Raw genomic sequence first — 25,016 nt, forward strand, 5'->3', positions numbered from 1 at the left:
AAACATGCAAGACCAGTATACTAAAAACTACAAAATAAAGCTGGAAGAAAAAATTTAAAAACCTAAATTATTAGAGAAATCTATATTCACAGATCAGAGGACTCAGTATTATTAAAATGTCAGTTTGCACGTGCTCTCTCTGTCTCTCTCTCTCTCTCTCTCTCTCTCTCTCTCTCGGTTTTTTTAAAGTAGCCCAATTATACTCTGAATAGGCCGGTCCACTACCCCAACATTGAGACCTGAGCTGAGATCAAGAGTCAGATGCTTAGGGGGCGCCTGGGTGGCTCAGTCGTTAAGTGTCTGCCTTCAGCTCAGGGCGTGATCCCGGCGTTCTGGGATCAAGCCCCACATTAGGCTCCTCTGCTGGGAGCCTGCTTCTTCCTCTCCCACTCCCCTTGCTTGTGTTCTCTCTCTCGCTGGCTGTCTCTATCTCTGTCAAATAAATAAATAAAATCTTAAAAAAAAAAAAAAGTCAGATGCTTAGACAACTCAGCCACCCCAATTCCCCTAAAATGTCATATCTCACTAACATTTTACTTTACGTTTCCTTGGTCATGGATGGGAGTTAGTTCCTCATATTGACTATTTGAGTTTCTTTCAAGAAGTGCTTAGTCTAGCAAGTCATTTGTCCATTTTACATTTGGGTTTTCCTTTTCTTGTTGAATTCTAGGAATTCTTTATATGTACAAGACTGGTTCTTTGTTCATTATGCCTGTCACAATATCTGCTTTCTTTTGGTAGCTTGTCTTTTAAAAACTCTCTAGTGATGCCTTTCAATAAACACATTAATTTTAGTTTTATAGAATCAATTTTTGTGTCTTAAGAAATCCTTCCTACTGAATGTCATAAATATATTCTTTTTTTAAAGATTTTATTTATTTATTTTAGGGAGGGAGAGAGTACACGCATGCAAGCAGGGAGAGGGGTAGAGGAAGAAGGAGAGAATCTCAAACAGACTCCTCGCTGAGCATGGAGCCAGATGCAGCCAGGGCTGGATTCTGTGACCCTGAGATCATGACCTGAGCTGAAATTAAAGAGTTGGTTGCTTAACCAACTGAGCCACCCAGTGCCCCATTCTCCTTTAGTTTTTTAAAAGTTTCTTAGATTTCTCTCCCTGATTTCAATTTCTGTTCCACTGGGAAATTTTTTTTTTTTTTTTTTTTTTTTTTTTTTTTTTTTTGGTAGGTTCTAAAGTAGTCTGTCTTGGGGTGCCTGGGTGGCTCAGTTGGTTAAGTGTTTGCCTCAGCTCAGGTCATGATCCCAGAGTCCTGGGATTGAGCCCCACATCAGGCTCCTTGCTCAACAGGGGGCCTGCTTCTCCTTCTCCCTCTTTGCCTACTGCTCCCCCTGTTTGTGCTCTCTCTGTCAAATAAATAAATGAGATCTTTTAATAGATAGATAGATAGATAGATAGATAGATAGATAGATAGATAGATAGATAAGTGGTCTGTCTTTACCATTACTTTCTAGAAGTGGAAAATTTTAATTTAATGATATTTTCTGTGGAATGGTTGAAGAGTGTGTTTTATAAAATTTTTACTAATATTTTAAAGATTCGCTAAATTTTAATGATAGTTTATTGGATATTTTCTTCTTAGTTTTTTTAAACCTGTTTAGACTTGTATTTCTTTATAAGGACAAAAGAAGAGGGAAAACAACTTTCCAGAATAATTTGTTTACCTGAAAAGATGTCTGTATTGACATTTTGCCTTAAGGTATTTCAACAATTTGTAAATTTTTGATTTGAGGACCAAAATCATGTTTTGCTTTTCCTTTGCAATAGTATGAACTTTTTGGAGTTGCTAAAATTCTCAAATCAGATGATTTCACTTAAAATTTTGTTGTGTCCTGATCACCTGGATGATTTTGCAATATTTTACTGCATTGTCACCTGGCAGTAATTAACTAAAGCTAGCTCTGTCTTTAGTTGGGTTATGTCTTCTCCATTTCTCCCCAGTCCTTATTTCCATGTCACTCACCTCCAGTTGTGACCCCTGCTAGACCCATGTTTAGGATTATATTTACTTAAAAATTCTTTAGGATTATATTTACTTAAAAATTATTTACTTAAGAATTCTAAATAAATTTCTAACAAACAGATGTATACTTACTAATTGATTATCTAGAACTGAGTAAGTTTTATGCCAGAATGGTAGGAATATACATCATGGGTCATAATGTTTGTGTGTGTATATACATATGTATATGTAATCAGAGTAGATGTTAAAGAGGCATTTTGTGAATTCTAATGTTTAAAAAAAAAAAGCATATGCCCTCTCACTTTGTGCCAGTCACTGTTCTAATCATTGAGGGTACAGATGTTAACAGACAAAAATTATTTTCCTGGGAAAACTTGGGTGAAAGAAATCTGTAATTCAGTTTATCTTTTTTAAGGTTTTAAAGTAGAATTAGAATACTTCATGTCATTGTATTCCCAAAATCTGTAACATCTGTATATCAAGCTAATGATGCAATGGTAAATATGTTCTATTAAAATCAGAAACTTTTTTTTTAAGACAGGTCGTTTGGTGAAACTTTCATTTCAACTATTAATAAATGTATGTCTTGTATTTTGTGGTAAATGCACTCTTTCTTAATTTTACTTTTTTAGTTCGATATAATTTCAGACTTAGAAAAGCTCCAAGAATAGTAAAAAAGAGTCTCCTGTGTTCTCCAGATGTTAACTTTGTCCACTTCTACTCTTTTCCTCTCTGCCCCCTCCCATGTCCTATGTCAGCACAAAGCCATTTATAACAAAAATACTGTATTTGCTTCTTTAAGATTCCATTCTTGATGTTTGTATTTGGGCTTATAGAGACAGTGATGTATAGTCGTCCTTACCTGTGTTTTTGCCACGTTAGGTCATTCATGCTATACGTTTATGGCAGCGTATGTAATAGCATTCCTTTCTGAAAGTTTTGAAAACCTAACTAGCTGAGCCCCAAGGATCAGATGTTCTTTTGTGTTTGGTTTTTTTTTTTTTTTTTTTGACACTATTTTATTTCATCCTGAACTTTTTTGTTTTTGTTTTCTTTTGTTTACATGTTTTGATATATTTGTGTTTATTTCACTTGGTTGTGACATTAATTAACATGTAGCTAAGAAAAATATCTTCCCAGTTTTAGAAGTCATTTGTACTGATTTTTTAAATTATGGTAAAATATACATAACATAAAATTTACCATTTTAACTATTTTTAAGCATACAGTTGAGTGGTATTAAGTACATGCACATTGTTGTGCAATCATCAGCACCATTCATCTCCAGAACTTTTACATCATCCCTAACTGAAACTCTGTACCCATTAAATACTGAGTCCTCATTAATACTAAGTCCTCATTCCCTCCTCTTGTTAATCACTGGTAATCACTATTCTACCTTCTGTCTCTATAAATTTGACTACCCTGGTTACCTCATATAAGTGAAATCATATGTTACTCTAAAAAGGATATAAGATACTGGTAAGGAACTAATATAATAAGCACTGTCATAGTTTTCAAAGATTTTTTTTTTTTTTTTTTACCATAACCCATGTTAAGAAATACACTTTATAGGGGCGCCTGGGTGGCTTAGTCGTTAAGTGTCTGCCTTCGGCTCAGGGCGTGATCCCATTGTTCTGGGATCGAGCCCCACATCGGGCTCCTCTGCTGGGAGCCTGCTTCTTCTTCTCCCACTCCTTCTGCTTGTGTTCCCTCTCTCGCTGGCTGTCTCTATCTCTGTCAAATAAATAAATAAAATCTTTAAAAAAAAAGAAAGAAAGAAAGAAATACACTTTATATTGTGCTCCCCAGTACAAACAGCCATGTATGTGATATTTATCTGAAACCAAATTTCAAATAAATTATACTCTTACCATATGTGGTACCTCTAATATTTTCTTCCCTCCCTTCCATGCTAGTATTGATCTTGTTCTGGGACTCTGTGACCCAGGGCGAATTACCTACAAGTGCACAACTTTCCTTATCCATAAACTTAGATGATAATAGTACCTACCCTTTGGAAATACTGTCATGAGTAAACCATTGCCCTGATGATTGCTCCAGAGCATCATGCATCTAATAGATCAGTACCAGTGCAAAATAGATGAATCCTTCCTGTCTGTCTACGCAAACCTTAATGCTGCTGCTGCCACACACCACAAAATGCCTTCACTGCATAGTTGCCAGCCAAAAAAAAAAAAAAAAAATAGAAGCAATAGCAATACAACCTCTTCCACATTTCCATTTTCCAAATCATGAGTAAGTGCTTCTGATTGGCTAAACTAGATTACAACTGTAACCCTTATTGTAAGGTGACCTAGGGATGTATAGTTTTTAGCTTTCCTGTCTCTGCAGTACAGAAAGACATATTTTAAAAACTGCAGAATGGATATGGCTTCAGTTAACCTTTGCTGTGTAGTAAAACAAAACCTAATGAGTTAAAATTATTACTCCTCACAGTTCTGTGGTATGAATGCTCCATGTGGTGTCAGCCAGGGTTACTCTTACAAGCTAAATTTAGCTGGGAGCTCAGCTAGGGCTTTGAGTTCTCTACATAGTCTGCCTCTGTGTGTTGTCTCATTTTCGAGGGGTTTTTTTTGGTTGTTGTTTTTTTGGGTTTTTTTTGACAGAGCACAAGCAGGCAGAGGGAGAGGAAGAAGCAGACTCCCTGCGGAGCAGAGAGCCCCATGTGGGGCTCGATCCCACGATGCTGGGATCATGACCTGAGCCGAAGGCAGACACTTAATGACTGAGCTACCCAGGCGCCCCTCATTTTCCAGGGTTCTGTGCATGGTCTCTTCTTGGATAGTCCAGTCTTCCTAACAGTGTGGCAGCTGGGTTCCAGTAAGGAGCATTCCAGCCTCTATATGTACCTGGTTATCTCCTTGCATTTTGCTTGCTAATCTCTTCTTGGTCAAGATAAGTCACATGACCAAACCCAGAGTTTTTATGATAGAGGACTAAACAAGATGTAAATATTACGAGACATAATATGGTAGTTAGCCTCCAACATGGCCCCGAATGATCCTCGTTTCCTTATATTCCAAATGAATAGGGCTGTCCTGATTAACTCATAGGCTATTGTGGAAGTGACAGAGTATGTTTTTGAAGGTTAGGTCATAAAAGATTGCCATTTACGACTCAGCGCTCTTGGATCACTCACTGAGAAAAAGCCAGCGCCATTCCATGAGTACACTCAAGCAGCTGTCCAGAGAACCCCCGTAGAGGGAAACTGACGCCTTTTGTCAAAAGCCAGTGCCAGCTTACCAACCATGTGAATGAGCTACCTTTATAGCACATCTGGTAGGCCCATCACCTTCAGATGATTATAGCTTTGACTGACTACAATTTCATGAGAGAGTTGAAGCAAAACCACCTAGCTAAGTCACTCTCTGATTCCACCTCTATAGAAACCGTGTGACAAATAAATGTTTATTGTTTAAAGGTACAGTTTGGGGGTATTTTGTCACATAGCAATAGATGACAAATACATATACTTTTCTACTGACAAATATTTTTCGATGACTCCCATTTCCTATATAATGAAATTTAAAACTCCTTAATTATGGCATTTCTTACTTTATCTCTTGCCTCCCACTGAACTTGGCTCAGATTGCTTCAGAATACTTTGTAAGATGTCTGTAATGACTTCAAAGTTTGGCTGAGTTAGCTTTAATAGATTCATAAACCTTGTGAGTGAGACATTCATTTACTGGCTACCTCGTAAATAAAAAGGTGTTTTCATGAAATGCAAATCTAACCATATTACGCTCTTCAAAACACGTCAGTGATTCTTGCTTTCAAGATAAAGGCCGAATATGTCTGGTTTGCATGTTCTCTCATTTGGCTTTTGTTAATTTGCATAAGGGTTTAAACTGTTCCTTAGTTTACTCATCCATAAATATAAATTTTAATTATTTTGTTGGTTGAGGTTAGGCGAATTATGTAGAAGGGATCCTAATCAGATGATTTCAGGTGGCCTGTGTAATCCTACTTGAAGTTAATGTTAGGATTATCTTCGATCCCTTCACAACTCCCATTTGGTGCTCTTTATTTCTCTAAGAATTCCTAAACTTCAGGTTTTTATCTTCTGTATTATGTTATTAATTCCAACTAGATAACAATCTCTACTAAAATGTTAACAGATAACCAAGAAATAAGGCTTAACATCTCAAAGGGGTGTTTGCGCTTGGATAGTAAGTAGGCTGTGACTGACCAGTAACCGCATAACCAAACCAAGATACAAAGCTATAACGGAATGGCAGGAGAGGCTTGGAATTTTTATCAGAGTAGCTAGTACTCTACCGTCTATATGTAGTTGTCTCGATTGGGACTTTTCACCAATGAAGCCATCTAACATTGGAGATTTTTTTTGTGGGAAGGTTTTTAATTTCAGATTCAGTTTCTTTTCGTAGAAATAGAATTATTCAGATAGCGTATTTTGTGTGACAGCCCCCTCCAGTGTATTATTATTATTGTCAGGATGAATAATATGTCTTCTTTTTAATTCCTGATTTTGGTAATTTGTGCCTTCTCTCTCCTTGATTTATTCTTGTAGAGGCATGTCAATTAGTCTTTTCAACAGTCAACATTTGGCATTGTTTGGTTTTTCTCATTTTTATGTTTGTTTTCTAATTCATTGATGTCTGTTTTAATTTTTTCCCCTTTGATTCTATCTCCTTTTCATTTAATTTGTTATTTTTCTAACTGCTTGAGGTGGAAATGTAGATCACTGATTTTTCATTCTTCCTTCTTTTATAGCTTATACATTTAAGGCTATAAATTTCCCATAAGTACAACTTAAACTGCATCCCACAGGTATTGATAGTTTATATTTTCATTGTCATTCAGTTCATAATATTTTCTAAATTCCATTGTGATTCTTGATCAGTTGAACTTCACTAAATATCGAAGGAAGAAAGATAAAACCAGCATTACTATAAACTTTCCATATAATAGAAGAAAAGGGGGGGTGCCTGGGTGGCTCAGTCGTTAAGCGTCTGCCTTCAGCTCAGGGCGTGATCCTGGCATTCTGGGTTCGAGCCCCACATCAGGCTCCTCCACTAGGAGCCTGCTTCTTCCTCTCCCACTCCTCCTGCTTGTGTTCCCTCTCTCGCTGGCTGTCTCTCTCTGTCAAATAAATAAAGTCTTTAAAAAAAAAAAAAAAGGAAGAAAAAGAAAAGGGATCACTTATCAATTTGTTCTAAGCCAGTACAGCCTCGTTTCTAAACTGGACAAGGTTGGGGGCGTTTGGGTGGCTCAGGTGGTTAAGCATCCAACTCTTGGTTTCGGCTCAGGTCATGATCTCAGGGTCATGGGATTGAGCCCCATGTTGGGCTCCATGCTCAGTGCAGATTCTGCTTGAGATTCTCTCCCTCTTCCTCTAATACTTGTTATTTCTTGTATTTTTGATACTAGCCATTCTGACTGATATGAGGTGATATTGCGTTGTTGTTTGCATTTGCATTTTCCTAATGATTAGTGATTAGGTAAGCATCTTTTCATGTATCTCTTGGCCATCTGTGTATCTTCTTTGGAAAAATGTCTATTCAGGTCCTCTGCCCATTTTTAAAAATTGGATTATTTGGTCTTTTTGGTTTGGAGTTGCATGGGTTCTTTATATATTTTGGATATTAACCCCTTATCTGATATATCATTTGCAAATATCTTCTATTCAGTAGGTTGCCATTTTGCTTTATTGATGGTTTTCTTTGCTGTGCAAAAGCTTTTTAGTTTGATGTAGTCCCAGGAGTTTATTTTTGCTTTTGTTTCCCTTGCCTGTGGAGAAAGATCCAGAAAAATATTAATTTAGGGCTGATGTCTAACAGATTACTGCCCGTGTTTTCCTTTAGGAGTTTTATGGCTTCAGGTATTACATTTAGGTCTTTAATCCATTTTATTTTTGTGTGTGGTATAAAAAAGTGGTCCAGTTTTATTTTTTTGCATGTAGCTGTCCAGTTTTCCCAGCACCATTTATTGATGAGACTGTCATTTCCCCATTATATATTCTTGCATCCTTTGTGGTAGACTAATAGACCATATGAGCATGGGTTTATTTCTGAGCTATCTGTTTTGTGTTAGTACCATACTGTTTTTTTTAAATTATTATTCTTTTTTCTTTTTATTGAAGTATAGTTGACACACAATGTTACATTAGTTTCGTGTGTACAGCATAGTGATTCCATAACTGTATACATTATGCTGTGCTCACCACAAGTGTGGCTACCATCTGTTACCATAAAACACCATTACAATACCACTGACTGTATTCCTTACATCCCCATGACTTATTCATTCCATAAGTGGAAGACTGTACTTACAACTCCCCTTTACTCCTTTTGCCCATCCCCTAGTAACCATATTGTTTTGATTATTGCAGCTTTGTAGTATACCTTGAAATCTGGGATTGTGATACACCTCCAGCTTTGTTCTTCTTTATCAAAATTGTTTTGACAATTCAGGGTCTTTTGTGGTTCCATACAGATTTTAGGATTCTTTGTTGTAGTTCTGTGAAAAAATACTATTGGTATTTTGATGGGGATTGCATTGAATCTGTAGATTGCTTTGGGTAGTATGGACATTTTAACAGTAGTCTTCCAATTCATGAGCGTGGACTTTTTTGTTTTAGAGTGATTCTAAAATGTTAATTTTGTAATTATAAATAACAACAGGTTATTTTATAATTTTAGCTTTTAATCAGAAGTACAACTACATAAAAATGCTTAAACTTGGTTTTCTTTTGTGAAATGCAAAATCTACTAAGTGTGAAATGAGAGCAGTTTGAAAGAGCCTAGATCAAGGCAGCTTTGATAATAAAATATAAAAGAAACATAATTGATGTTGCAAAATATCAAATGAATTTGGTTGTATGTATGAGGCTAAGAATTTTTTTACTTGGGCTAAATTTTACCTAAAATGATTAGAGTCTTAAATGAAGATTTATACAAAGTGATTGTGAATCCTCTGATAGTAACTAAAAAATATATGTCTTCTACTAATTTCTAAATATCAGGAGTTGAGTATTTTTTCTTTTTATATATTTTTACAGATGGTAGTAAAAACTTTTATGGATATGGATCAGGATTCAGAAGACGAAAAACAGCAGTATCTCCCACTAGCCTTGCATCTTGCATCTGAATTTTTCCTCAGGAATCCCAATAAAGATGTGCGTCTCCTTGTAGCGTGTTGTTTGGCCGACATTTTTCGAATCTATGCCCCAGAAGCTCCATATACTTCCCATGATAAACTTAAGGTAAATATAATCTTTACAAAATTAGTTTACTTTTATAGTTTAGCTTACCTTTAGGAATGTAGCTTTTATTATTATTCACCTGTCATCATAAGGTTATATCGTAAGTTGTAAAACAGATGAATTATTCATTCAGTTAAAATTCATTGCATATCCACAAAAATGACTGGTATTTTTATTGAGGCATCGAAAGGTATAGATCAAAACTAGTCCAGGTCTGCTCATATGTAACCTTCATATTAACCCATCACAAAGCCCAGGTAGCTGAATTGAAGGGATAAGTAGTGGATTAGTGACACTTTTAAAACAATAGTATAACAGAATTTACATATTTAAGTGATTATTTCCCCCTGCACATTACATGCAAAGTTATATTATGCTTATCTTGGAGGTTTCTGCCATTGTTTAAAATGTTTGAGGAGCTTTTTTGAATTGATCTCTTGAGCTGACTTCATATTCTGAATAATTTTATTCTTGGCAAATTTTAATATTTTGAACTGCTTACTTTTCAGTTGTCCTAAAGTCATTTCTTTGCATATTGATTCTATTTTGGGTTAAAACTTCTAAAGAAAGCTTATTAAGAAATGGCACACTATTGTCATGAAAAGTACAACCCTCGAACCAGTCTGTTATTGTTTTTGTTCCGCACAAGTTTGTAGTCACACAACAAATTCAAACTAGATTCTGAAAATTACTATTTTCATGTAGGAAATAGTAATGGAAAGACTCTTGTCCAGGTCCTTACAATGAAGATAATTGTTTGCCATGTTGCAAGATGAAGATAATAAAGTGGAGGAAGTTCTATAGTAGAAGGAAGGGCAGCAAGATATAGAACTTATGGTTCTCTGAGAATGAGAAGCCTTAAGATTTATGCCAGTAATAATTTTTATTATCATTTCTAAAAGATATAGTTTTATATAATTTGCTCTCTTCTAATTATTTGGAATACTGGGCTAAGCCAGTCCCAAGTCATTTGGCTAAGAATTTTCTTTTATTGTATGTAATGGAGAATATGTATACAGACTATTATTAGTGTATTATGAAAGAATGAAAAGTATTTGTATCTAAATTTTATCATTTTTTTTTAACAGGACATATTTTTGTTTATAACCAGACAATTAAAAGGTTTGGAAGATACAAAGAGTCCACAGTTTAATAGATACTTTTATTTATTAGAGGTAAAAAAATTTAATAATTATCACACTATTCATGTAATAGAAAATTCCTTACAGTGACTTTATAAAGTAAGATGAATTTTTTTGTTGTATACAAATCCCACTTAATAAAATGTCTTTTTGAAGATAAAGTACACTCCACTGGAAAACCTATTATTTGAAACTCTGTTTTCATCTTTCTGTTTTATTCTTTTCTAATCTGAAGAGGGATTAAGTTGAAGTAATTTTCACTCTTCCTTATATTTAGTATTTATATATGTCTACTAATCTCTAACAATTTAGTGTTTTTCCATTAGAGTAAGTTAATGCCAACAAGATACATGTCTTTTTAAAGGTCACAGTATATGACAGCTGTAACAACTTTAATTTATGTATTTGGACCTTTACAGATTTGTAATTCTAAAAATTAAATTATAGTAATGAGTTTGCTTTTGTGTAACTATTCCGTGCAAGTGTTATTTATTTATTTATTTATTTATTTATTTATTTATTTATTTAAGAACTTAGCTTGGGTTAAATCCTATAACATCTGCTTCGAATTGGAAGATTGCAATGAAATTTTTATTCAGCTTTTTAGGACTCTCTTCTCAGTGATCAAGTAAGTTATTTTTTATTCATTTCTGTTTGTCTCTGTCTTGCTATGCATAGTGAAATATTGTGTACTGTGCCTATAACTGTGATCTTTTAGATTTATAATGGAATGTTTTACTTAGAAGACTTGACATGAAGAGGAAAATTAGCAAATCTGTTGTCTGCAAGCTGCCTTTGTTCTTGTACCACTATTTTAAGTTAGGTATCAATTATATTGGTCAACTCTTATAAAGCAAATGGTGTGGGACCTTATGTAATGAAATACTATAATGAAATACTAAATTATGAAGTGGAAATTATAAGTATTTGAAGTATCATTAGTGAGTGCTGAAAATCATAGTACCTCAGTGGTTAAGCACACTGACTTCTCCTTTTCAAGCTAGAAAAAAAAAAACCTTAAGCATTGCTCTTTCTTTATAGAAATAGAGAAATTAATGCATAGGGAAAGGGAGTGTGGTGGCTTGCCCAAGGACAAATCACTGAATAGGGGAGCCTAAATTCTGATTTCAGTTCAGTGTTTTGTTGTGTTTTATTCTGTTTTGGTTTTTTGTATAGTAAACCAAGCATTATCCTGAGATGTGTTCTACAGCATTGCACAGTATACAAACATAATATATCTCACATAAATTTTAAATTTTCTAGTAACCACATTAAGGTTAAAAAGAAACAAATGAAATTTATTTCAATAATATACTTTATCCCACAATATCCAAAGCATTAATTTTTTTAAGACTTTTTAAAGATTTTTAAGATTTTTTTTTTAAGATTTATTTATTTTAAAGAGAGAGAGCATGGGCACGCATATTCTAATAGGGGAAAGGGCAGAGGGAGAGAGAGGATCTCAAGCAGACTCCCCACTGAGCTCAGAGCCTGATGTGGGGCTCAGTCTCATGATGCTGAGATCATGACTTGAGCCAAAATCAAGAGTCCAATGCTTAACTGACTGAGCCACCCAGATACTCCCAGAAGCATGATTATTTCGACTTGTGGCTCTGTCCAAACTATAAGTGTTCAGTGGCCAAGTGGCTATTGGCTAATGGCTTCCATATTGGATAGCACACTTCTAGAGTTTCCTGCAGATCTTTTATGAATACTATGCTGTCATGCTTTCCGTTTCCTTAGAATGGTAGGAATAGAATTTAACCTGGAATTAAGAGGAAAGAACTGGTGTAGAAATAGAAGCTTATAAAGAGACTCCAAGAGAGAAAGCTTCCTATGGTAAATACCTGAAGGCTTATAAAAAAAAAAAAAAAAAAAAAAGATATATAAACTTTATATTTTGTGTTAGCTTCTGCTGCATGACAAAACAACCCCAAACTTGCTGGCTTAAAATAGACCCCATTTTATTTAACTCATGATTCTGTTTAGCAGTTCTTTTTGTCTGGGCTGGACTGACTCCTGTATTTGCAGTCAGTTGGCAAGACATCTGGCAGTTGGCTGAGGTAATAGGACGACTAGGTCATCTGTGTCTCTCTCTCTCACACTCTCATCATCCAGCTGGCTAGCCCAGATCTCATCATATGCTGAATGGGTTTCAAAAGTAGCAAGAAAGAGCATGCTTTATCTCACAAGCACTTTTTAAACCTCTGCTCACTTCATGTTTACTTATGTTTCATTGGCCGAGGAAGGCATATAGTCAAGCCCAGATTCAGAGATTGGTTAGACAGACTCCATATTTTTCTGGAGGAACAGCATTTTAAAGGCATATGAATATAGAGATGAGAAAATTTGTGGCCATTTTCGTATTCTATCACATTTTTGCCCCTTTTTCTTATAAAATTAAAATCACCAGAAAATTTTAAAACTCTTGAAATTGTCATCATTCTGCCCCTCTTGTTGACCTCAACTGTCCACTTAAGTCCACTTCCCACTCTGCCATTATATTTCTTTCCTCTCACAATTACTTGTACATACGCACCTTTCTTTGATCCATTAATATTTTTATTTCCTGAACCTAAAGATCTAAGTTTATTGTTGACCTAATTATCTAATTAATTCACAATGAGCTATGAGTAAATAAAAAACTTGCCATTTGACGGCACCTGTATGGCTCAGTTGGTTGAGTGGCCAGCTCTTGATTTTTGCCCAGGTCATGATCTCAGGGAGATGGAACCCTGCATCATGCTGCCTGCTCAGCAGGGAGTCTGCTTGAGGATTCTCTCCCTCTCCTTCTGCCCCTCTCCCTGTTCGTGCTCTCTTGCGCTCTCTTTCTTTTTCTCAAACAAATAAATTAAAAAAAAAAAAAGACTTGGCTTTTGAAAGAGGAGCTCATTGATTTATATTTACTGACACATTTACCATTTGTTCTCCATTTCTTTGTGTCGATGCAGATTTCTATGTGGTGGTGTTTTTCTTCAGTCTGAAGGACTTCCTTTAACATTTCTATAGTTCAGGTCTGGTGCTGATTGAATTCTTTTGGTTTTATATGTCTGAAAATGTCTTTATTCTATTTCACTTTCATTTTTGAAAGTGAACTTTCATGCTAAAAGTTCTAGGTTGATAGGCTTTTTTCTTGTTTTTTTTTCTCTTTTGGTACTTTTAAAGATGTTGCTCCATCTTCTTCTGGTTTTCATTGTTTCTATTGAAAAGTTTTTGTCATTTTTAATCTGCCTTCCTCTGTACATAATGTATCTTTTTTCTCTACCCACTTTTAAGATTTTCTCTTCATTACTGGTTTTAAGCAATTTGATTATGATGTACCACGATGGAGTTTTCTTTCTTTTTCTTGTGCTTGGGGCTCATTGACTTTGGATATGTGGATTTTCCATTCTGATTACAACATGCCCTATGAATTGTGACATTTTCCACTTTGGTTGAAACATGCACTATTCTAAGACCTTTGTAAGTTCCAGGGATTATTCCCTCTACTCCTTTCAGGTGGTGCCTTCCCCACACTCAAGACATTTCCTCACATCTATGTGCTGATCAGTAAGTAAGCACTTGAAGACTCAGAGATATCTTTACAAGCCTGCTCTCTGAATAGGTCTCTCTCTCCTCTGATTTTCTGCCATGCAAACTCTAGTCTTTCCAGATGCAGGAAAACCACTAGGCTCTGTCAGTATCTTCCCTTCCCACACTGCAGCCTAGAAAATGTTTCCCTCTCTCAGCAACATGTGCATGATGTTCAGTGTCTGAAAACTGTCGTTTCATATATTTTATTCAGTCTTTTAGTTGTTTCAGGTAGGAGGGTAAGTCATATCCTGGTTATTGTATCTTGCTTGACTAGAACCTGCGGAAATCATTTTAAGTCTGTTTTTGTCTCTTTTCACTTTGGTTCTTTCCTATCCCCAAGTATATTTGAGTCTGAGAGTTAAATAGTCCTCAGTTTTTTTGCATCAAGCTGAATATTTCTATTTTTTAACCCTTACACACACTCCCCCTAACACTATATAGTTGATCCTTCATGATCTTGGCCTTTAGTAAACAGGATATTTGGAAGAGGGCATGCAATAGGTATCTTTCTAAAAGTTGTGGTAACAGTGTATCTCTGTGAGAATTTTCCACCAACTTAAGAAATTTTCATCTTTGCATTTTACCATCAAGTACTCAACAGGTCTCTTATACTTATTTCAGGTTAATTTTTTAAGAATTAAGAGAGACGTAAATGATGTTAAAGTTTTGTCTTGATTTAAACCTTTCTATGTCCCTATATCTGTAGTATAACTAAATTGTATCATTTCTCTTGATTTGTCTTTACATATATATCTGATAAATGTGAAAGTGGACATTTCAAGTCTTTAGTTAAGATGCAGTCAGGAGAGAAGCCTAGATGTTCTACTAGTTATAACAGTTTTAGAGCCAGTCTTTTTAGGTAAGTACTGGATCAGCAGTAGAGACATATTTATTAAGGAGGCCTACAGTTGACTCTTCACTGGCTTGGCTAAGGAAGTAGGACTAAAACTGATTCTAGGCTTCATACGTCGTTGATTTTTCATTTTGTTTGAAATTCTTTGTGAGATACTCAGTGACATTTTCAGAACCTTCTGGTCATAAATTCTGATAAACATTTTATATCAAACTTTTTGATTTTCAGTGTTAGTGAACTTAAGTCTCTAGTGACAAAGATATTATAGCAAAAATAACTTGTATTGGCTGAGGGTTTTTTTTTGGTGTTTATAGTTTTATTTTGGGGAATGTATTAGGATCTAAAAGGATAAAAAGGAAAACTGCTTTCATTATCTTGTATTTTTTCTTTGTTTTCTTTTTCTTTTTTTTAAAGATTTTATTTATTTATTTGACAGAGAGAGAGAAACAGGCAGCGAGAGAGGGAACACAAGCAGGGGGAGTGGGAGAGGAAGAGGCAGGCTCCCAGCAGAGCAAGGAGCCCAATGCGGGGCTCCATCCCAGGACTCTGGGATCATGGCCTGAGCTGAAGGCAGATGCTTAATGACTAAGCCACCCGGGCACCCCTTTCTTTGTTTTCTTACTTAAAATTTTATCACTTTTTAAAATCTGGGCACATGTAAGCAAAGATGTCCTTTCTTTGAAGTTGATATTTTTGTTTGGTAGAATTTAACTCACTCTTTTGTATCCTAATTGTGTAGTGACTTAATTCATTTTAAAGGTCTTTGCTTTTGTAAAATACTTTACAATACCTTACAGCTGTTGTTATAGTCAGAGCGAGAAAGTAAATAGAGCAGTCAAAATTTCTTTGCCATTAATTGGTATAGTTTCTTCAAGTGAAAATTCTTTTGTATCTGAGATAATTGTTTTAAACTGGGAAGTATAATTTTCTTTTTTGTAAGCCTGTTTTTTTTCCCTTTTCTTTTTTTTTTTTTTTTTTTTTAGCAATAGCCACAACAAGAAGGTACAAATGCACATGCTAGACTTGATGAGTTCTATCATCATGGAAGGTGATGGAGTTACTCAAGAATTATTGGACTCCATTCTTATTAACCTCATTCCTGCACATAAGGTCTGTATAGTATGAAGATATTAAGGGTTAATGTTTAAAGATAGTACTACACATATGAAAAATAATTGTTTTCTACCATTTGCAGTTTCATGTAATTATTCCCACTGTCATTTTCTAGCCCCAATAAAATAGTGTAACACACATTAGTCTTAAAAGCTACTGTTTTTAGAAGATTTATTGATTATCATATATTATAGATTTTCATTCAGTGAAGTGCTTCCTATTTTCTGGAAAACAGAAATCTTTCACATTCACCACTTATATGTAATGTGGGAATTAGGAGAGTACTGTTTTAGTTAGGTGTTTGGTTTTTGTTCTGGGGTTTTTTGGGGGTGGGTTTTGGTTTTTTTTGTTTTGGGGGGGGTTTTGGTGGGGTTTTTTTGGGAAGGAAAATGTATTTCCTCCTTTGTAACACAGATGTGGAACATAGGAATTGTATTTCTTCTCAGAATCCATTTTTTCTTGGGCATTTTCAGAAAAAGATTTGGGCAGAAGCATGAACTGTATGGTTAATGTTAAGGGGAAAGAGATGATTCACAGCTGTATAGTTCTCCCTGTTTCCTTTTTCTGTTTCTCTCTGCTGAAGGACTTAGCTTTCCACAAGCTCTACCACTAGGGCCGTACTCAGTCCTACCTTATTGTTGATGTTTACCCTCCTGCTCTTTTCCTCTAATGGTTCAGTGACCTATTATCAGATGTTAGATGAGAGGTGTATTTAATTACACTTATTTAATAATGCAGTTAATTAGAAGTTGTTCTGCCTCCAAATATGCATTTTATTTATTCAAATGAATCTGTAATTTGCCAAAATTTTGAGAGTATGGCAAAGGTGGAGGGTTACATGTCAGGCAAAATAAGAGGAAAAACTGAGAGGAATAGATAGCATATTTGGTGTTTATATTCTATTTAGTAGTTTTATGATTAGGAAATTTGTATACCGTTTTAGGAAATAGGAAGGTTGCCTTAATTTTGAGTTATTCTATCATTTTTACCAATGGAATAAAATCTTAGAGCAAGGGTCAAGAAGCTATGGCTTGTGGGCCAAATCTAGTCCACTACCTGTTTATGTAAACAAAGTTTTTTTGAATACAGCCATGCTCGTTCATTTTCATTTTGTCTGTGGCTGTTTCACACTCAACAGCAGAATCATGTAGTTGTGTATGACTCAAAAAGCCTAAAATATTACCATCTGGCTCTTTGCATAAAAAGTTTGCCTATTACTCACCTAGAGTGTAGGGTTTCTTAGCCTCTTTCTGGGAGAGGTGCAAGATGCTGGTGAGTGAATCTCCATTGGTCCAAAACTTCAAAGTATAGAAATGCTGATAGGTACTCTTTAAAACAAGAAACCCATTTCCAAACAAGTTTTTAAAAGTGGAATATGTCTTTTCTATGGCCTTTCTCAGACCCTTTAATTTGTTATAGTCCACTGGGAATCTTGAGGAGCAAAAACAAGATTCAGTGTTTCAAAACTATCTAATTGACCAAGTATTTTTCTTGGAAAACTTTCCAGGTGTACTCTTTCTTCGATCACACATTGATTAGACAATGAAGCATGTAGGGTGGTGGATTAGACAGGATGTGTGTGTGTTTATGTGTGTGTCTGTGTTCATTTAGGATACAGTATAATTGGTAGTTCAAATTGGTTACCAAACCCACAAAGCCTTAGGTCCATTTTCAGTTTAATAAAACTAAACGAAATAAAGGGTTTGGCTTTTGGCTGTGTAATATATTTTAATTTTTGATTTATTTGCAACTTCTGCATTTAAGACCACTTGACTAGAGAATATTGGGTAAAACCTTGAGTGGAGTTCAGTGATTATTTTTTGCTTCATAGTTTGGAGATTTGAAGATTATAGTGTTAATCATAGTTCTGTCTCATAAATTCATGAATTCATTTATAACTTTGCATATTTTTATTGTGTTTCAGAACTTAAATAAACAGTCCTTTGACCTTGCAAAAGTCTTATTGAAAAGGACAGTCCAAACTATTGAGGCGTGCATTGCCAATGTATGTATTTCTGTTTGTATTTATTCGATAATTGTATAATTATTAATCCATTGTATTAATTTATTGAGACCTTTCACATATAGTTTTGTTTAGCCTATAAATGGTTTCATCTATTTAAAACAAATACGTAAAAGAACTGATACATCTAGATGTGACCAAATGCAGTAAAACTATATAAGCTTTGACATTATTTTTGAATGGCATAAGATAGATGATATTTTATAAAAACTTGTCTACAACTCCTACCTCTCTTTTGCTGCCTTTTATTTATATTTACCTTTTTTATCTCCTGAGTATGCTGATCTCTTTCACTTTCTCCTTTCTTCTTTACCTTTATTTTTCTAGGTCATTCCTCTGAACTCTGTTGTTTCTCTCTTAAGTAGCTGTTATATTTTTCTTCATTGAGTACTTTTTTTATTTACTTAAAAAGATCAATAAAGTAATCTAGAATAAAAAGTAATTTATAATTTTTCCTAATATAGCAGTTCATTCCATTGTTGCACATCTGCTCACATTCATAACTATTTTTTCACATACTCTATATAAAATTTTGAATTGTCTGTATTTATGTTTCTATATTTTGAAATTATTTATTTATAATATAAATGACTATAAAATGTTTCTTTGAATTGACATATATCCATAATTTACCTAACCATTTCCTTATTATCTTGCATTTAGATTTTTTCAGTGTTTTCCTTTAATAATTATCTTTCTGAGTGTAGCATTTATCTATTGCTAAATTATTTTCCACATATAAAAACCCAAGTGAGAGTATATTAATGGTGTGAATTATTAGTATTATTTATATTACTAAATTAATATTTAAACATGGTAAAAGAAAAGTTTCTTTTCACAAAAGAATATACAGTGAAAAGTGTCTCTCTTCAACTCTGAATACCCTGTTCTCAGTTCTCAGAAATAACCATTACCAATAGACTTTCAATATATCCTTCCAGAATTAGTGTTCTATGCATAATCATTTTTGTTTATGTGTATTTTTTAATCTTGTTAAAACTATTTTTTCCCCCATGGTCTGCATAGTAAGTATGAATATTTTCTAACTTCTAATGTATGTTGCTTTTCAAAGGAAATATATTGTTTGATGATACTACCAAAAATATATACTTAATGTCAGTTATATGCAACTGCCTCTTTAGCATTTTTAGAAGTTAATATTTTTTTCCTATATGTGTATATGTATTGGCAGGGAATAGAGGTGTCTTTTAATTTGTGCTTTTGATATTCTCTTTGTTTCTTCCTAGCATTCTTTTAAATTATCACTTAGCTTTTGTATCATCATTTTTTTTTTCTCTTGATACTCTGAGTCAAAATCTTTGGGTATTTAAAAAATATTTTAACCCCCAACTTTAAATACTCTTTATTACTAAACTCATGGCAAAATTAGTCAGACTTAAATAAAAGGCAAAAAGATTGAGACTTTAAAATTTTTCTGTTATAAGGAAATATCTCTCTAAAATTCTTTATATTGAATTACATAAACTATCAAAGTTGTTTTGTTTTTATGGAAGATTCCTAGAAATACCCTCTCAATTTGGAAAAAAACTAACAACTGAATTCCTTTTTTCCTTTAACATTCATAATTAGATATTTAGAGATTTGTTCTGTTTTAGTGACTGTTCTGTCATGTATTAGTAACTGAAATATGTTTTGTTTCATCCCCTTCGGTTGTATATGTAATGCCTAATTAAATCTTTTTGTAGACATGTTTATAAAAAAATCTGTCCAAGTTTTTAAGTGAAATGGATATTTTATTTTTGTTTAATATCTCCTTTAGTTTTTCAATCAAGTCCTGGTGCTGGGAAGATCATCAGTAAGTGATTTGTCAGAACATGTATTTGATCTGATTCAGGAACTTTTTGCAATAGATCCTCATTTATTATTGTCTGTCATGCCGCAGCTTGAATTCAAACTAAAGGTAGGACTGACTATAATTTATAAGTTCTTTAAGCTTTGAGAGAAAAATTTATATATAACTGTAAAAGATATAAATATTGTTTTTCTCTTACAGAAGAATAGAACATGGGTTCAATTTATCTTTTTATATCTACTTAAGATACACATTTTATTTCAGTAAAACAGTCTCTCTCATCTGGGCGTAATAGAATTACATGGAAAAATTATAACTCTCCTAGTTGTTAAATATCTGTTAAACACAGTGACACAAATAATAGATATGAAAAATGGCATTATCCCTTATAATATAGTTATTAAATAGTATTTATTATTAGGTAGATATGTTTTAGAACATCAAAAGATTTCAAACTGAGTGCTCAAAGGGTCTTGATTTTAACTATATGAACCTTCCATAGTATAGATCAAGGACAAAAAGTTTACTGTATGACTTGGGGCATATTGTTATTTTTTTATAGCCAACTAAACAAGGGATTCATAACTCCTCAAAAAATATGAAGAACTTGACACTCGATCCCCTGTCCCAGTTGAACTATCTGAGATAACAGCTTACATTTGCTTAATATTCTTGACTTTGTGAAAGGCTTTTTATATCCAGTATGTTATTTGATCCTAAAACTGTGGTATAATTAGGACCAACATTATAGTTTTGATTTTTGAGATGAATAAGATGAAATATTTTGCCCAGTTGCACAGTTAAAACAGATGAGATTAGAACTCCAGTTTTCAGACTCTTTCAACTTGTATACATGATGGTTAAGAATTGTCCATATTAGGGGCTGCTGTGTGACTGAGTTGGTGTTAAGCATCCTAGTGCTTTTGGCTCAGGTCATGATCTCAGGGTTGTGAGATTGAGCCCCATTGGGCTCTGCACTTAGTGGGGAGTCTGCTTCTCTACCTCTCTCCTTTGCCCTCCCCCCCACACACAAGTGCTGAGTGTGGAGCCTGCTTAAGTTTCTCCCTCTCCCTCTCCCCCTCCCTTCTTCTCCAAAAAAAGAAAAAAAAAGAATTGTCCATATTGTCTTTATTAAAAATATTTGTGATTTATAGTATAAATGGACATTGTACCAAGCTTCTAAGAAAGTCCGTTCTGTGAAAAAATTATATGGAGAATAAGGTTTTTGTTTTATTTTTTAATATTAAGAGTTTATTTTAACAATAGCCTAAAAATGTTTCCATACCAAATTATTTCTGGGTGTAAGGCATTAAAATATTTTCTCTCAGTCTCTTCAGAAGAGTCTGAATGTGAAAAGTCAAACCTCTTCAATCCTTAAACAAGATTGCCATGATAGATGGTGGGAAGGAATTAAGAACTAGATTTCTAGGTTTCTATGTGTGGACTAAAAGTAAACTGAAGGAGACACCACCTTAGAGACACCAAATGATTTTTGCACCAAAGTCAATTTACCATCAATATAATCATATTCCAACCTCACCCAAGGAATATATTTAAAATTTTAAAAGGGGGGGGCAAGTTTTCACTCAGTTTCAGTAGTTAAAAATAATAGATATAAAATGTCATATCATTTGAAATAATCACTAAGCCACTGAAGTAGTCACTTACAAGTAAAATAAAACTTCCACTTATTTTAGTTTTTGACATTTAAGAGATAGACTGATTTTTCTTTAAAAAAATAAATCACATTGGTTAGTTGATTGGACTTAGTAAAAGGTCCTAATCTGCATTGTTGTCACATTGCTTGAGAAAAACTTTGTCAAAGAAAATCATTTTTGTAATTACAAATGTTAAAGCTTGACACAGTTTTTGTTTTTACTCTTTGATAAGTGTGCCTGTTTTACCCACAAAACCCCTGTTCCTGAAAGATAAGCTAGTCATAACAAAGAACATATCCCATGTTCTTCATTTTTTTAACTTGCTGTCTTTTCCGTGAATATTTCTTTATTGGATTTCTGGTATTACTCTAGACACACGTTGCATATGAATGCTTGAAAAAATTAGCAATTGCTTTTTGTTACGGTCTTTATTTTCCTAGTGAGTGTGATTTTTAAAGTTTCACACACCACATGGTTTCAGAATAAATTTATATTAAGATGTAGCATCACTTGTGAAACTGAAACAGAATTCATAGCATGTATTGATTCAGGATAAGAAAACTGGAGGCCTTTATCAAAAAAACAATTTCAAACTAAGTTTTGATTTTCTTTTTTTTGTAATGTTCAGTTTAGCCGATCTTTTACATCTTTTAGATCTTAATGTTCTTGTTCTTCTATTAAAATGAGTTTTCCTGAATCATGACATTCTTTGGTGTTATTTTCTCCAGTAAGTCAGGGGATTTTTTTTTTTAATTTTTTTTTTTAAAGATTTTATTTATTTATTCGACAGAGATAGAGACAGCCAGCGAGAGAGGGAACACAGCAGGGGGAGTGGGAGAGGAAGAAGCAGGCCCATAGCAGAAGAGCCTGATGTGGGGCTCGATCCCAGATCACCGGGATCACGCCCTGAGCCAAAAGCAGACGCTTAACCGCTGTGCCACCCAGGCGCCCCTTTTTTAATTTTTTTTTTACAATTTTGTTTATTTATTTGAGATAGAGCGAGAGCGAGGGAGCCAGAGCACAAGCCAGGGGAGGGCAAAGGGAGAGGAGGAAGCAGGCTCCCCATGGAGCAGGGAGCCTGACGGGCTTGATCCCAGGACCCTGAGACCATGACCTGAGCCGAAGGCAGACACCCAACCAACTGAGCCACTCAGGCGCCCCTAGGGGATCCTTGATTAAAATTTCATATATCAAAACCTTAATTGATAGGAGTTTATGTTGGAGCTCAAATGACAGGAAAGATTTCTTTTAAGAAAACTTACTAGGATGGGGGGTGTCTGGGTGGCTCAGTCGGTTAAGCACTCTTGATCTCAGGGTTGTGAGTTCAGGCCCCACATTGGGCTCCACAATGGGTGTGAAGCCTACTTAAAAAAAAGAGAGAAAGAAAAGAAAACTTATAGGGTGGGAATTATTGCAGCTTTGCCCTTCGCAGAATTTTTTCTAAGACTCTTAGGGAATGTTATGTTTGAATGATTATCTTCATATTTTTACAATGTGTAGATTGCAAATAAGCAGTGAAGTAGGCATAAATTAGCTGTTGGAGGGGGTGTGAAATAAGAACAAAGAACGAGATGATCTGACATGGAATCACATCAATTTTCACATAGTAAATGAGAACATATGATATTTTATAGTTCTCATCATTGTTAAGCGGAAATATAAAGCTATAGCTTCTCAGGAATGATTCATGTTGTTTTCTGTAATCTGATGAATAAACCTTAGCTTCATTTATTTTGTCTTTTTTCTTAGAGCAATGATGGAGAAGAGCGATTAGCTGTTGTTCGACTTTTAGCTAAATTATTTGGTTCTAAAGATTCTGATTTGGCAACACAGAATCGTCCTCTTTGGCAGTGTTTTCTTGGACGGTAAGAGAACATAAATTCTGTGCATTCTAACTTTTATGTTTTGGAGGCCAGTCAATAGAGTCCATTTGATTAAAACCACACATATCAAAACTTTATTGATATGTGTTTTTTTGTATGTGTTGCTGTCTTTCTCGGAGAACAAATTGTAGATAAGATTTTTTATGAAGAATGCTTATTATTTACCACATAACACTTTTTAATCTTTCTGTGCTGCAGTAATGTCATTAGAATAAATAGATAGGCAACATCTGAGAATGTTGTGTCTTAAGATTTTTAAATCATGAGACTGAAGACATGATGATCCAGTCCATGCCATTCTTCAGTCCAGCAGTGTATTCATTTACTAGCGTTTAATGTTTAGGTCTGTAGCTTATCTAATTGAATGATGTATGTTATGAACTATTTTGGTATTATGGTATGATTTTGAAATTGAAAACGACATTGCTATTCATTCAGATAACTTTTAATGTTCCTTCTCAAGACCTTAGAATTATTAGGATCTTTTCAACTTGATGGTAAGGTTGAAAAATCTGTGAAATTTATCAAATTCCCTCTTGCATTCCATTTACATGTTTCTTTGCTTCAAACCATGAAAAGTCAGTTTTTACTGTTAGTATTCTGGAGAACATTTTAGATTCATCGTTGTTTAGTTCAACTGATTCAGAAGGTAGGCTTAGAAATTTTCTTAAAATAAATTCATTATAATAATCCCAAGTTAGATTTGTCAGTTGTATTTTAAAATTTGAGAAATCTCTGACACTGACGATCTTAATTTGCTCAGAACAGACCATTTTGAAGGTCTGTAAATGCTGACTACTTTGAAAAATTAAACTTGATTTTATGAGAAGTTAGGATAGAGGGAATAAAGCAACTATACTTGTCAAAAAACAGAGGAATGATTCTGTCCTTGTGATTGCGACAATTTTTATAGCAGAACAATTACTTCTAAAAACTGAATCAACTGTAAGAGGCTTCTTATATTCATAATTTTACGTACACTATTATTTCTAATAATCAGCGATTCATTGAAACAAAGAAGTATTACCAATGTATCTGTTTTACTGTATTATTTTCCTTAATTATTTAGCAGTGTTTTGATACTTTGTAATTGAATTGATCATAAATGATAATGTTTTCATTTTTCTGTTAGAAAATTTATAAATCCTAAATGCAAGATTTATTAAGTTACTGTACTTTTAATCTTTACATAAGAAATTAAGAAAAAGTAAGATTTGTCTATTTTATTTTTATTTATTAAGACATTTATTGGGGCACCTGGGTGACTCAGTCAGTTAAGCATCTGCCTTCGATCAGGTCATGATTCTGGGATGCTGGGGTATCTGGCTCCCTGCTCAGTGGGGAGTCTGCTTCTCCCTCTCCTTCTGCCCCACCCCTGCTTGTGCTCTCTCTCTCTCTCTCTCAAATAAATAAATAAAATCTTTTTTAAGAAAGGCATTTATTATATAACTTTAATTGGTTATTTTATGAGATTACTTAAAAAATATGTCTTGCTATTTAAAAACAGATGATTTATAATAAATTGTTTTTTAAATTGCCCATAATAAATTTTAAATTTGAGAGTTGCTAAGTTTGCCTTTATTATGTGCAGTTTGGCATCTACTGTGGTGTTTCATATTTATTACAATATACTCGACCTTTAAAAGAGTACTTTAATATAAGTTTGTCCCAGGTTACGAAACTTTTTCATTGTAAGGCAGTTATGACACATGCATTTTATGAACTTA

At 34.1% G+C, this 25,016-nt stretch overlaps 1 protein-coding gene across 4 annotated transcripts in view; it reads left to right on the forward strand.

The window, feature by feature from the left end:
• Positions 1-25,016, forward strand: part of PDS5A (PDS5 cohesin associated factor A) — a 145,354-nt gene that overhangs the window by 47,162 nt on the left and 73,176 nt on the right. For all 4 annotated transcript variants that reach the window (XM_045815991.2, XM_045815993.2, XM_087864196.1 and 1 more), the window contains exons 3-9: positions 9,028-9,231; positions 10,320-10,406; positions 10,904-11,001; positions 15,783-15,909; positions 17,837-17,917; positions 19,716-19,856; positions 23,156-23,271. In XM_045815991.2, coding sequence (XP_045671947.2) covers positions 9,028-9,231; positions 10,320-10,406; positions 10,904-11,001; positions 15,783-15,909; positions 17,837-17,917; positions 19,716-19,856; positions 23,156-23,271 — 854 coding nt within the window. The remainder of the gene's footprint in view (positions 1-9,027; positions 9,232-10,319; positions 10,407-10,903; positions 11,002-15,782; positions 15,910-17,836; positions 17,918-19,715; positions 19,857-23,155; positions 23,272-25,016) is intronic.

This window comes from Ursus americanus, chromosome 8, assembly GCF_024610735.1.
Source record: "Ursus americanus isolate L20-20 chromosome 8, mUrsAme1.1.p, whole genome shotgun sequence".
Taxonomy (NCBI): domain Eukaryota; kingdom Metazoa; phylum Chordata; class Mammalia; order Carnivora; family Ursidae; genus Ursus; species Ursus americanus.